The sequence below is a fragment of the Asparagus officinalis genome, chromosome 3 (assembly GCF_001876935.1).
Source record: "Asparagus officinalis chromosome 3, Aspof.V1, whole genome shotgun sequence".
NCBI classification, from domain to species: Eukaryota; Viridiplantae; Streptophyta; class Magnoliopsida; order Asparagales; family Asparagaceae; genus Asparagus; species Asparagus officinalis.
Window position 1 is genome coordinate 105,494,063 of NC_033796.1, and position 12,618 is coordinate 105,506,680.

General features: G+C 36.0%; 1 protein-coding gene across 2 annotated transcripts; it reads left to right on the plus strand.

Moving 5' to 3' along the window:
• LOC109835654 (transcription initiation factor TFIID subunit 15-like) lies at positions 6,045 to 12,296 on the plus strand. Of its 2 annotated transcripts, none has more exons than XM_020403631.1 (8): positions 6,045 to 6,204; positions 7,191 to 7,325; positions 7,438 to 7,799; positions 8,288 to 8,485; positions 9,642 to 9,725; positions 10,529 to 10,610; positions 10,694 to 10,820; positions 11,815 to 12,296. In XM_020403631.1, exons 2-8 carry the CDS (start codon positions 7,206 to 7,208, stop codon positions 12,006 to 12,008), a joined length of 1,167 nt encoding a protein of 388 aa, XP_020259220.1. In that variant the 5' UTR covers positions 6,045 to 6,204; positions 7,191 to 7,205; the 3' UTR covers positions 12,009 to 12,296. The 2 variants fall into 2 exon arrangements, with proteins under 2 accessions (XP_020259220.1, XP_020259221.1); XM_020403632.1 differs by having other exon boundaries at positions 7,196 to 7,325.

Genomic DNA, 12,618 nt, shown 5'->3' on the forward strand with positions numbered 1-12,618 from the left:
CTCCAGCTTGATAGATTAAGTCTATTGGGTATTGGGTTAATGGGCTATGACCCATTAACCATACCCCTATATATATATATATATATAACTATCTGAATAAACTATATATTTAACTATCTGAATAAACTAAGTAATTAGGGTTTTGCTCTCTATTATCTCTTTCTACAATTTCGATTGGATTTATGTTCCTTTCTTGGTGCTGTAGTCGTGATTCTTGAGTAGGATTTAAGTTTTTGGTTCTTGTTAGGGTTTTGAAATTTCGGGGTTAGCGGTGGATATATTCCATAAAAAATGACATTTTGGGTCTTCAAATTGGTTTCAATCATGCAATTGACGCTAGAATTTACACAAGAATATGTAAAGCAAATCCCTATTAGCATTTGAAGATTCCTAATGATGACAGTGGAAGCTTGAATGTAAAGTCATTTATTGATTATTGACCCCTTTTTTTTGGTTGCTTAAGAACCATCACATGAAATAGATCATTCTGCTTTGATTATATATAATGTTTCCTCAGATACAGGACTGATTGATTATATATAATGTTTCCTCAGATACAGGACTAATTGGCCACCGGGTTCACTAAGAATTGTGTTATTTGTTGTGTTATTCAAATTGGTTATAATTATGCAATTGTTGTTGGAATTTACACTTTGTTAGTCAAGAAGATGTAGTCAGCACTTCCTCTTCTACTTGACTTACTCAAGAAGATGTTATGAATGTTTTGATCCGACCTCTTTAGCATTTGAAGGTTCCTAAGTTACAAGGTCGATTTTGTATCGCATAAGCTTGCTTATATACACGTTATATGAAAGCACAGGGGGGGGGGGGGGGGGGGGGGTGTGTGAATAGGGTAATTGCTAATATAATCTGATTTAAATGCCAAATTAACACTTGTTAACAATATCCTATAAATGTGATATGCAATAAGATATATGCAAGGATAAACAAATAATCAATAGGCGATATGAAAATATACACAAGAAGAAGAAGTGTGCCAATGCCAAAAACAAACTCAAGAATACGTTCACGGAGTTCGCTCACCCTCGACCTATGTCTCCGCTCCTCACCCTCTAGGAGATTCTTTACTATCAAGACAAAAAGCTACACAATTTGGTTTTTTCAAAGCTCACCGAAAACTTTTACAATCACACATTGTCAATCCCACAAGACACTCCTCTAAGTGTTGGTCTACCAGTGTTATCTTTCTCAAATGCTTAGAATTACTACCTCTCCCTAGGCTTTTACAACCAAGCTACCCCTCTTGGAATTGACCCCGTCACTACCAACCACTCCTCAAAGTGTCAATGTGTATTACAACATGTTCTCAATAATGAAGTGCAAATAACAACATTTGTTCTCTAATACAAATTGAGAACGAAATTGAAAGCTCACTCAACAATCACACTCACAACCCAATAATACTATATGTGAAATACTTAAGCTCAATGGTTGTGTGTGAAATAATAAGTAAAACAAATTAAACTCAAATCAATTTAGCATGAATATATGAGAAGCAAAATAATAAAAAGCTAGATGAAGAGTTTTAAAAACTTCTCCAAACAAGAGATAAAGATGTTGAGGATGGAAGCCTCAAACTCGAAATTGAATTCCTTCTCTTCTGAAGAACTCTTCACATAAACGAATTTTTTGATCTTCAAAATTTTGAAACAAACAGTCCAAAAACCCTTGAAAAACTTATAAAACCTTTTTCTAAACTTCCATGAGTGAAACAAATGGGTTATGAGGCATATATCTAGCCTATACAACCAAAAAATCCCAAAACTAGTCGTTATTGTGCTTCTAACCGTTGATCGGTTGACTGATAAACAGTATTGGTCGACCGATGCACTGTTCACAGAGTACTATTCACAGAAACATGAAACCTAAAAATCTAATTTTGTAAAATCAATTAAAAATAACAAATTAACTCAAAAAATAGTAAAACTTGGAGAAATATTTATATACATGAAAATAAATATGTTAAAGAAGAAAATTTTGAAATATCATTTCCCATTTGTAAAAGCTCATCTGTTTTGTAAAAACAGCATGAAACCTGAAAAGCTGATTTTCTAAATTCAATTAAAAATAACAAATTAACTCCAAAATTAGTAAACTTTTGGAGAATATTTATAAACATGAATATAAATGTGTTAGAGAAAGAATTTATAAAATATCACTTCTCATTTGTGATAAATTATTATTTTAAAATAGATATTCTAGATTCTGAAAAACTGCTGAAAACTTCTTTTTGTAAATTCAATTTAAAATAACAAAACAACTCCAAAATTAATAAAACTTAGGAAAATGTTTGTATATATGATGATGAACATATTAGAGAAGAGAATTTTCAAATTGCATTTCCCAATTGTGAAAACTCATGTATTTTGCAAACTACTCAAAATATGAAATCTCTTAACACTTGTTTTTTGATGAAATTCTTTCAAGCAAACTTTGAGATTCTTTTTAATAGATTTATAGAACTTTATAAAAGATCTAAAACTATATCATAAAGTCAATAAAACAAGATTGAGTTATTTTTTCAAAGAAGCGTATAAAAAGCTACGCAAAATTTCAGAATCTGCCAACTCAGCGAACGGTCACACTATCAGTCAACGGTCACATTATTTTCTCAAAGTCACCTACACAAAATTTTAGAATCTGCCAACTCAGCCAATGACCATATTACAAAATTTCTTTTTTAACATGTTTATTTTCATGTATATAAACATTTCTCCAAGTTTTATTATTTTTGGAGTTGATTTGTTATATTTAATTGATTTTACAAAATCAAAATTTTAGGTTTCATGTTTCTGTGAATAGTGCTCTATGAACAGCGCATCAGTCGACGGTCAGAAGCATAATAACGGCTAGTTTTAGGATATTTTGGCTGTAGAGGCTATATATGCCGCATAACGCATTTGTTTTACTCATGAAAGTTTAGAAAAAGGTTTTGCAAGTTTTTCAAGGGTTTTTGGGCTGTTCGTTTCAAGTTTTTAAAGATCAAAAATTCGTTTATATGAAGAGGTCTTCATAAGAGAAAGAATTCAATTTTGAGTATGAGGCTTTCATCCTCAACATCTTCATCTCTTGTTTGGAGAAGTTTTCTAAACTCTTCATCTAGTTTTTTATTATTTTGCTTCTCATATATTCATGCTAGATTGATTTGAGTTTAATTTGTTTTACTTATTGTTTCACACACAACCATTGAGAAGTATTTTACATATAATATTATTGGGTTGTGAGTATGATTGTTGAGTGAGCTTCCAATTTCGTTCTCAATTTGTATTAGAGAACAAATCTTGTTATTTGCACTTCATTATTGAGAACATGTTGTAATACACATTGACATTTAGAAAAGTGGTTGGTAGTGACGATGCCAATTCCAAGAGGAGTGGCTTGGTTGTAAAAACGTAGGGAGATGTAATAATTCCAAGTATTTGAGAAAGGTGACACGGGTAGACCAACACTTAGAGGAGTGCCATGTGGGATTGACAACGTGTGATTGTAAAAGTTTTCGGTGAGCTTTGAAAAACTAAATTGTGTATCTTTACGTTGATAGTGGAGAATCTCCTCAAGGGTGAGGAGCGGAGACATAGGTCGAGAGTGAGTGAACTCCGTGAACATATTCTTGAGTTTATGTTTGGTATTGGCGCACTTCTTCTTCTTGTGTATATTTCCATATCGCCTATTGATTATTTGTTTATCCTTGCATATATCTTATTGTATATCACATTTACTAGGATATTGTTAATAAGATTTAATTTGACATCTAAATCGGATTAGATTAGTAATTACCCTATTCACCCCCTCTAGGGTGGTTTAATTTGGTATCAAAGCTTGGTGCCCTTGATTTGTGGCTTAATCGCCTAGAGTAAAAGATCCAAATTTTTATATCTTGCTAATCTAGTTTTGTTTTTTTGCTTGCATATTTATCATGGACATGTACGATGTACCTAGTTTAGGCTATGCTATTGATATTGCTCCTCGTTTTAATAATTTCTCTTATACTCAATGGTGTTTTAGTTTTAAACCATTTGTTAGATCTAAAAATATCGAATTGTGGGAAGTTATTGATTGTGCTTAAGTTGTGCCCACTTTGGAGAAATCCAAGTGGAGCAATTATGATAAGAAGATGTTTACCATGAACAAGTTAGTGTTAGAATTTATACTTAATGATTTTGATTCATCTACTTCTAACAAACTTGCTTCTTTTAATAGTGCCTATTTATTGTGGAAATATATAGAGGCACATCAAGGCAACTTGGAGGAAATCCGTTGTGTTCCGGAGGATTCCACTTCAAGTACGAATGGAGTTTCATCGTGCACATGGCCACTTGGCGATAGCCCTAGTAGGGTATTATGTCATAGTACTCTTGCAACACCAAATAGAGAATTTAAAATAGCTTAGGAATGGAGCTAAGAGTTAAGCAAGAATTAAACATAGTTGAAGAACGTGATAAGAGTGACAATGGGTGTTTATCATTAGCAGCTACTTTCTCAATAAAACCAAAGAGAGCAGCTAAAAACAAATCAATTTTAATAATCCTAATTTTTTTATCACACACACATGCTTTCTTTTTTTTTGTAATAAGTGAAGGTGAAAATCTTTTTTAAGAGGGTATTTAGTAATGACCCATTGGATATGGTCATTTGGTCGGACTATTAAAATCATCACTAGGGCCTATTGCGAAGTTGGCTGTATTGAAAGCCACCCATCGATGGCTCATATTGAGCCACAAATTGCCAGACCCCCTCTGTCGACTAAAGAGTCTGAACACACTGATGTGTCCTACATGATTTGGACACGTTTCCGAGTCCTGTTTGGATTCGAATTGGGGAGTTTGTTTGGCTAGTTGAACTCCTATTTGGATTCAAATTGAGAAGTTGTTTGGCTAGTTAGACTCGAATTTAAGGGATCGAGACTATGAATAAAGATTGCCTAGGGTTTCTCTATGTACGTATCTTTTACAAGAAAAAATAATATTTATTTTGGCTTTGTAAGGGGGAGAGATTAGGGTTTCTAATCTTCTCCGTCTTCGTTGTAACCTCTTGATAAATAGTGGATTGTCGATCTCGCTGGTTGTGAACGTAGGCATCTTGCCAAACCATGATCAATCCTTGTCTTTTCTTTATGAGGTGGTTGCACATCCGTGTTTGTCAGTACACCTATCACCTAACAAGTAGAAAGTCATACAAGACTAGAGCTTGTCCATATATCGGTCTTCGAGCCTTCAAATTGCCAGGCCATTTTGACAGGGAACAAAAATAATTCCAAATCAATCTTTTCTTTTTCTTCCTTGTTTTCGCTTGATGTAGGGTTTTTGGAGAACCCAAACTTCTTGACCATGACTTAGTGCATACAAAAGAAGGTGGCTCAAGAGGTAAGGGTCTTTCAATTGACATCAGAGCTAAACTTATGCTTCTCAGCTGGCAATGAGTGTTTGCTCAGACTAGTCTAATGCAAACCCAAAATAGTGACACCAATACTAAAGTACTTGATCAAGCGAATTATGAGGGGTCAACTCAGTTTAAAGCCTGTACAATTATTTTATGTTTGGTAGGTTAGGAAGAGTTTAACTCTCCTCAACCATTTTCTTAACCCTTTGCCAAACAGAGAATAAAAGCAATGTGTAATGAATCTGGTGCTACATTTAAGGGAGTGCTTTTAAAAGCAACTGAGAATTTTATTAAAATGGCTTTTGTTTTTTATTTAATACCATATATACCATTAAACTTTCGACATTAATATTTTATCTATTCTGAAATTATTTTTTTAGTATGTAAATTTATAGTTTTCATTTTATTTCAATAGCTAAAGTTATGTTTATTTTCAAAAGTAGCTTGTAATATATAATTACTAAGCCACTGCTTTCAGCAACTTGTGCATAGCAATACAAAACTAGCCCTACATAGGGGTTCGTATGAAATAATCCAAAGGTTTGGGGGTTTAATAAACTTTACCCCGAGAAAAAGAACATGATACCGGATCTTATTTAAACTTTACCCGCTAACCCATTACCCAAAGCTTCAATTCTCTCCCCTCTCTCTCTCTCTCTCTCTCTCAATATCTCAAAAAAACGATACGAAGGAAAACGCAGATCTAGGGCACACCCCAGCGCCGCCGAGAACTCCGCCGGCGACGATAAAACTCCGGCGAACTCCACCGCGCCGCCTCTCCTTCTTTCTCTCGCTCTAATAAAGGTTCAAATTTTCTTGTTTTTTCTTATCTTTTATCGAACGCCTAAGAAAATAGCACTGTGGAAATGTCAAAAATTCTGAGAATTTTGGCAAAAATGAGACCGATTCACTTATTATTCTTACTGATTTGATGTGAGGATGGATCGTATTAAAATTATTTTGAATAACGAAGATGTGATGTTCGCAAGCGATGATAAGCGTTGATCAAACTATATTTTGGACGAATAAAAATTTGATTATTAAAATTCAGTAAATGAATAAGTATCAATCAAACTATATAGTCCATCTAAGTAAGCAAAAACAGATAGATGATGTATACCTTGATTGGAAATTTGGAAGGGGAAATGTTCCTTCAAATTTTGACGAAGAACAATTTATAATTGAATATTCTCCTTATAATCACCAGATGAGTAGAATGCTTTTGAGCCGTCAAGCCGGAGCAATTGATGATTGGATAAAACCTTAGTTTATATTCAATTGTCGCATGTTTCATACATTTGACGAATATCCCCAAGAGCTTAATTGTAGCTCATTGGCTACCCCTTTGCTAAGTCATAATAGGAAGTGGTCTCATTTCTCGCATGAGATCGAATGGCTTGCATGAGCTCACATTACCAGAACCCTAGTCCTAGCCCTTACTGAATTCATGCGTTGGTCCCGGACCAGATCGGTCCAAGCCTAACCACCCATCGACAAGCGGATCAGGTTTGAGTTCAGCTACATCCGTGACTAATGCTGAAATGCATTTGGGTCAACATGTAGCAATTTTCTTGGTTTCTTTGTTGGCATCAAGTGCACATTTAATTAATTATCTCTTGAAATGTTCCATTGAAACATGCACACATTATTTATAGTCATTATATTTGTATGGAAAGACACTAATTCATTGACATGACATGTTGCTAAGGCATAAGTGGACTACTAATGACTATGTTTATGTCTATAAAATGCTTGGATATTTAATACTCATAGTTGCATAACGGAAACAGTGCAGCTTTGTTGGTATGGCAAGTTATTCTGGCAGAGGAGGCCCTGCAAATGGCTCTGTTTACGTATGTAACTTGCCTTCTGGAACTGATGAGGATATGCTTGCTGAGTATTTTGGCACCATTGGGTTGCTAAAGGTATGGGTCTCACCAGGTATCATTTGAGATCCATCAGTACAATTCCTCTATATTTGTATTTGTAATGCTTAATTGTGACAGCTTATGAACCTCTAGTATGCTTTCATTGCAGAAGGACAAGCGAACTGGGCGGCCAAAGATTTGGTTATACAGAGACAAGGCGACTGATGAACCCAAAGGCGACGCAACAGTTACATATGATGATCCACATGCTGCTCTGGCTGCTGTGGAGTGGTTCAACAACAAGGATTTCCATGGAAGCACAATTGGAGTATATATAGCAGAGTCAAAGACCCAAAGTTCATGTGACCAGTCATATGATCAACAGCTTAACCATCCTGCAGATCCAAGCATAGTCGGTGACTTGGGCATGCAGGATGATATCAATGGTGGTGGAGGTAGAGGTAGAGGACGAGGTGATGCTTCAGCAAAAGCATGGCAACAAGATGGAGATTGGTCGTGTCCAAATACAAGGTCTGTGTTATGATATTGGTGAGCAACTCTTTCTGGCTCTTGATGACGCTTATATAGTCAATTGCATTGGTTAATAAGGGTTAATTTCACATAACCCCCTTGAACTTTGGGGCTTTTTGACATAAGCCCCCCCGAACCTTGTTTATCTTACATCACCCCCTTGAAATTTTGGTGCCCGCTGAACTTTAACCTTATCTCACTGGAAACCCTGCCTGTAACTAAAATGTACTTGAGAGAAAAATTTCCATAATTTGTCATTTACTGGCAATGTACCCCTTCCCCTAAAATTTAGGGTTTCTCTTGAGGAGATTCTATTTTATTGCAAAGTACTTTTTTTTCCTTTTTTTTGGGGGCGGGGTTTCCTGTGAGAAAATTTCTAACTTCAGGGGGGTTATGTGAAGCCCCCCCACCCCAAAGAAAAAGTTCAGGGGGTTTTGTGAAATTATTTAGGCATGCAGCCTGTTTCTCATTCTCTTTTATCCTTGCAGTTGCACAAATGTAAACTTTGCTTTTCGTGGTGTGTGTAATCGTTGTGGAACTGCTCGCCCTACTGGCTTTGGTGGAACAGGAGTTGGAACTGCTGGTCGAGGCAGGGGCCGCGGTAGCGCCGATGCTGGTGGACGTGGTCGACCAGCTGGTGGCCCTACAGGGGGCCTTTTTGGTCCCAATGACTGGGCTTGTCCGATGTAAGGGTTTGCTGCCTCTGATATTTTTGATTCAGCAAATTATTGGTTCATGCCAAGATCTAGTATTGGTGATGATAAGAAGGAATATAATACTGATGAATAAAAAATTAACATCAGTTAATGGTACATATGGTTTCTTTACATTTAGTTGATCCTGTTTCCTTCAGTATTGTTTCCCTGAGCTAATCAGGCGCTCTAGTTACTTGCATGATCCTTGTTGATGATTTGACAGAAGCATTTGTTTGTCTATGTTAAATGTGCTGAATATTTGATGCTTCATTAAAACTCATGGCACTATTTTGAACATTATGGCGCAAGTATTGTCTGCCTAGTGCCATAGGGTGAGGCAGCCATTTCCCCAATTTACGCACACCCTGTTAAGTGATTCGCTTGTTTCTGGTGGGCATTATGGACGATGAATATATGTCAAATTGTTAGCTTTAACGGATTAATTACTGGAACCCAATATAAATAAACCCTCTTTCTCTTGTCCTAATTTTGGAATTTGGATATCTGCTTCTGCATTGTCATCTCAAGTAAAATAAATATCTTTATATCCTCGCCTGTTTAAACTTTTCTGCAATATTACCTGCTCTCTGCCGTTTGGATTACACTGTCCACCAACATGTTTCTCATGAATGGTGTAACATATGAGACCTTGTTTCAGATGTGACCTCTCTATTTAGTATAATCAATGATTCTACTTGTTCCAATGTGCTCAAAGTTTCTCTATTTTACTAAATACAACAACAATAGAAGAAGCAGATGGATTGATGCTCATAGATATAATTGTGGATGCATATTCTGCTTTCTTTTGTTGTGAACAATGAACAACAGCACAATACATGGTACAGGGGTTGTTACATTGAGCGATTTTTTATTGCAATTTTCTTTAACTCATTACTTGTATGTTGTGGGCTATAGGTACCTGAATGGAGGGTTACATACCCCTAAAGTGTATGCTTGTGGCACCTCTTTCTGTATGCTAGTATCTAGAAAACTGTTATCCACAGTTTGACCAAGAATCACATATGCTCACTGTTTGATATCACTGACATTTTTCCCCTTTAGGAGGACGATAACCTAGTGGATATCAAATGACTCTTGTTATATCATCCATTACTAAGTGGCCTGACAAGCTAATGGGTTGTTTCAGGTGTGCCAACATCAACTGGGCAAAGCGCCTAAAGTGCAATATTTGCAACACCAATAAGCCTGGCCATAATGAGGGTGGTGTGAGGTAATATCCCAATCAATTGTGTCTTTGAAGTACTAGTAGACACTAGACAGGACTCTTTTAAACGATTATAATGTTTGACGAGTTTACTCGTAAGTACCTTTCTGTGCTGTATGTTCTCAAACACTTGTGACGATCACAAGGTTGCTTCTATGAGTTTATCAAATACCGGGGGATTGTTTTGGTTTCTAATAATGATTATTTTTTGTTACTGGGGATATACACGTGTACATATGTTGAAAATGAAAGGAAAAATGAGCCAAGGAGCCATGTAAAAATATATTGGGTACATTAACATTACTAAATATTTCAGTTAACATTGTAATATCTCATTGTAATAAGACAGCAGAAATGTTTTTTTTGTTTTGTTTTGTTTTGTTGTTGTATACCTCACATGACAGAGACATAAAATCCTTTCCTGGCATCTCACTTGGCTAAGAACTAGAAAACCTTCTCAATGCCTGGGTCTCTCAGATCAGAAGGAGCATACCCACAAGTACAGTGTTTATATAATACTCCCTGATGTAAACTCTGTATACATCGATTTCAGAGCTTGGTGATTGTCTCTTGTTGGCATGCAGATGTAGTTCATATGTCAGATATTGTAATATATGTATTGAGCTGTTATTTAAATAATTTTAGTCTAGAAAACATATCTCTCTCAATGGCAGCACAGATTTAACTTGATACTGATAGTTCTTGCATTTATTTCTTTAATGCGTATAGATGTTTTCCCGAATGAAGCTCCTCTATCAATAACTTGTACCTCACTATTTTAACTTGATTTTGTGTACTTTAAAACTTAGAGGAGGTCGTGCTGGTGGCTATAAAGAACTTGATGAAGAAGAAATAGAGGAAACAAGACGACGGCGAAAGGAGGCTGAAGAGGTATGCATCCTAGCATCTTTTGTTGAAATGAAATAAAGAAAAAAGAATCATGAACTTCTGGGTTATTCATTGTCTACACTCAGGATGATGGAGAAATGTATGATGAATTTGGAAACCTCAAAAAGAAATTTCGTGCCAGAACACAGCAAGCTGAAGCTGGACAGGTGCTTCCTGGTTCAGGCCGTGCTGGATGGGAAGTTGAGGAATTAGGTACCATCTCTCAATAGTTCTGTGGAATTTGCTTTCATTTTTACTTTATTTATCATTTTTTTAACGTTAAAGCACAGTCTGGACTTTGGATGTGTATAGCGGTCCTAGAGTAGCGGGTTAGGACATCCGAGATGTTTTGGCAAGTAGGTTGTTCAGTATTGTGAACTACAACTCAGAAGAAAGGGATCATTTACCCGTGTGTTTTGAGAGCACTGACTTAAAGTTTAATCAACTGATTTTTCACACCTTAATATGGGCGATGTTCAGAGAGCTTATCTGCAATCACTCAATGGACACTCCCTTTTTTAATTGACCCACATGTTGCAAGTAATTTGATTTATCATTAGTTTCCATCAGCATTAAGAATGAGAGGTGTGTATATTATATTGTAATCCCTATTTTGGCAATTTTAATTTTGGTAGATCTTACTGAGCGTTGAGAACAATAGGGCTTCTCGCCTATTGTTTTAAAGTATTTCATACAGTAGTAGAATTCTAATAAGGGTAAATTTCACAATTATACTGGCATGAACTTTGGGGGGTTTTGGGTTTTGCGCACAACTGCTATAAACTTTTTTATTAGAGAACCACCATGGACATTTTTCACTTAACTGTTATATTTGATGGACTTGTCACGTGCTTTACACTTTGTCATGTTTTGGGCAATTTACCTAATGTACTTTATATATCTTCTATACCAGCCTTTTTCCCTCTTCCTCTTCGTAAATATTGATAATGGCCGTTTCGACCTTTTGTCCAAGACATGCTACACCACTAGCAACAATTTCCAATAATTCATGGTACTTCTCTCCAGTTTTAAAAGCTTGTGATAGTTTTCTCTAAGAAAAATGTTCATAAAAACTTCGTGCCAGACATCCCAAATTACATTCTAGTTTTGTGAAATTTACACTTCTAGTAATCCTTCTTCAGTCATACAGGTAAAAATCAGTGATTAATTTTTTTGTACTTTGACAAGCTCTGGATGATGTCTGTAGGTGTAGTTGAAAGAAATGGTAGAGAGAGAAGTAGAGACAGAGGAAGAGACCACAGTGACAGAGATGGTTATGGACACAGGAGGGGGAGGCATAGAAGCCGTAGCAGAGAGAGGGGCAAGGAAAGAGGGAGAAGAGATAGAGATCGAGACTACGATGACTATGGCAGGGATCGTGATCGCAAGAGAGAGTGGTAGTTAAAATCACTGTTTTTAGCCTTCTTCAGCATCACACATGATGTATGGCATTCGAAGTTTGTAGCTGTATTCTTTCCAACAGGACGAGTTGGTAGATGCTGATCCCTTAATGCTTGGTATTTGGATGTCTTTTTGTTGATAAGATTTGTGACTTCCATATATTGAGTTAGTCTGCATTTCTAGCAACAAATATGAGTTTGTTGGGGAAAATTAAAAAGTTCTTCGCTCATGATACTGAAGTGCGCAACTTGAATGATGGAAAAAAAATGGTGATGGATTTGGTTCTGATTTCTTGAATCTTTTATAGTTGATTGATTGGTCAGCAGACCAGTGGTTTTCAAGTATTTTGAGGCATTACTTCTTTTTTCACCAGTATGTGTATTTGAGTTTTGGTTGTTATTTTCCTTCAAAAATTTCGGGGAAGTTGTGAAGATCGTTTTGAGTTTGGGGTTTTTTCTTTAGTTTTGAATGTGCTGGAGGGTGTTGAGCAACTTACACCAAAATGCAGGGGGTTTTTGTGAAATTTACAGCTCAAGCTAGCGCGTATCCTAGTTTGAGATGAATGGTGATGCCCGATGTTTTTTTAATTTATTCACATATTTTCTTCATT

Coding starts and splice junctions, on each gene's coding strand:
- LOC109835654 (XM_020403631.1), top strand. CDS start 7,206: ATGGCAAGTTATTCTGGCAGAGGAGGCCCTGCAAATGGCTCTGTTTAC. Junction 8,486..9,641: donor AATGACTGGGCTTGTCCGAT/GTAAGGGTTTGC, acceptor GGGTTGTTTCAG/GTGTGCCAACATCAACTGGG. Junction 9,726..10,528: donor CATAATGAGGGTGGTGTGAG/GTAATATCCCAA, acceptor TTTAAAACTTAG/AGGAGGTCGTGCTGGTGGCT.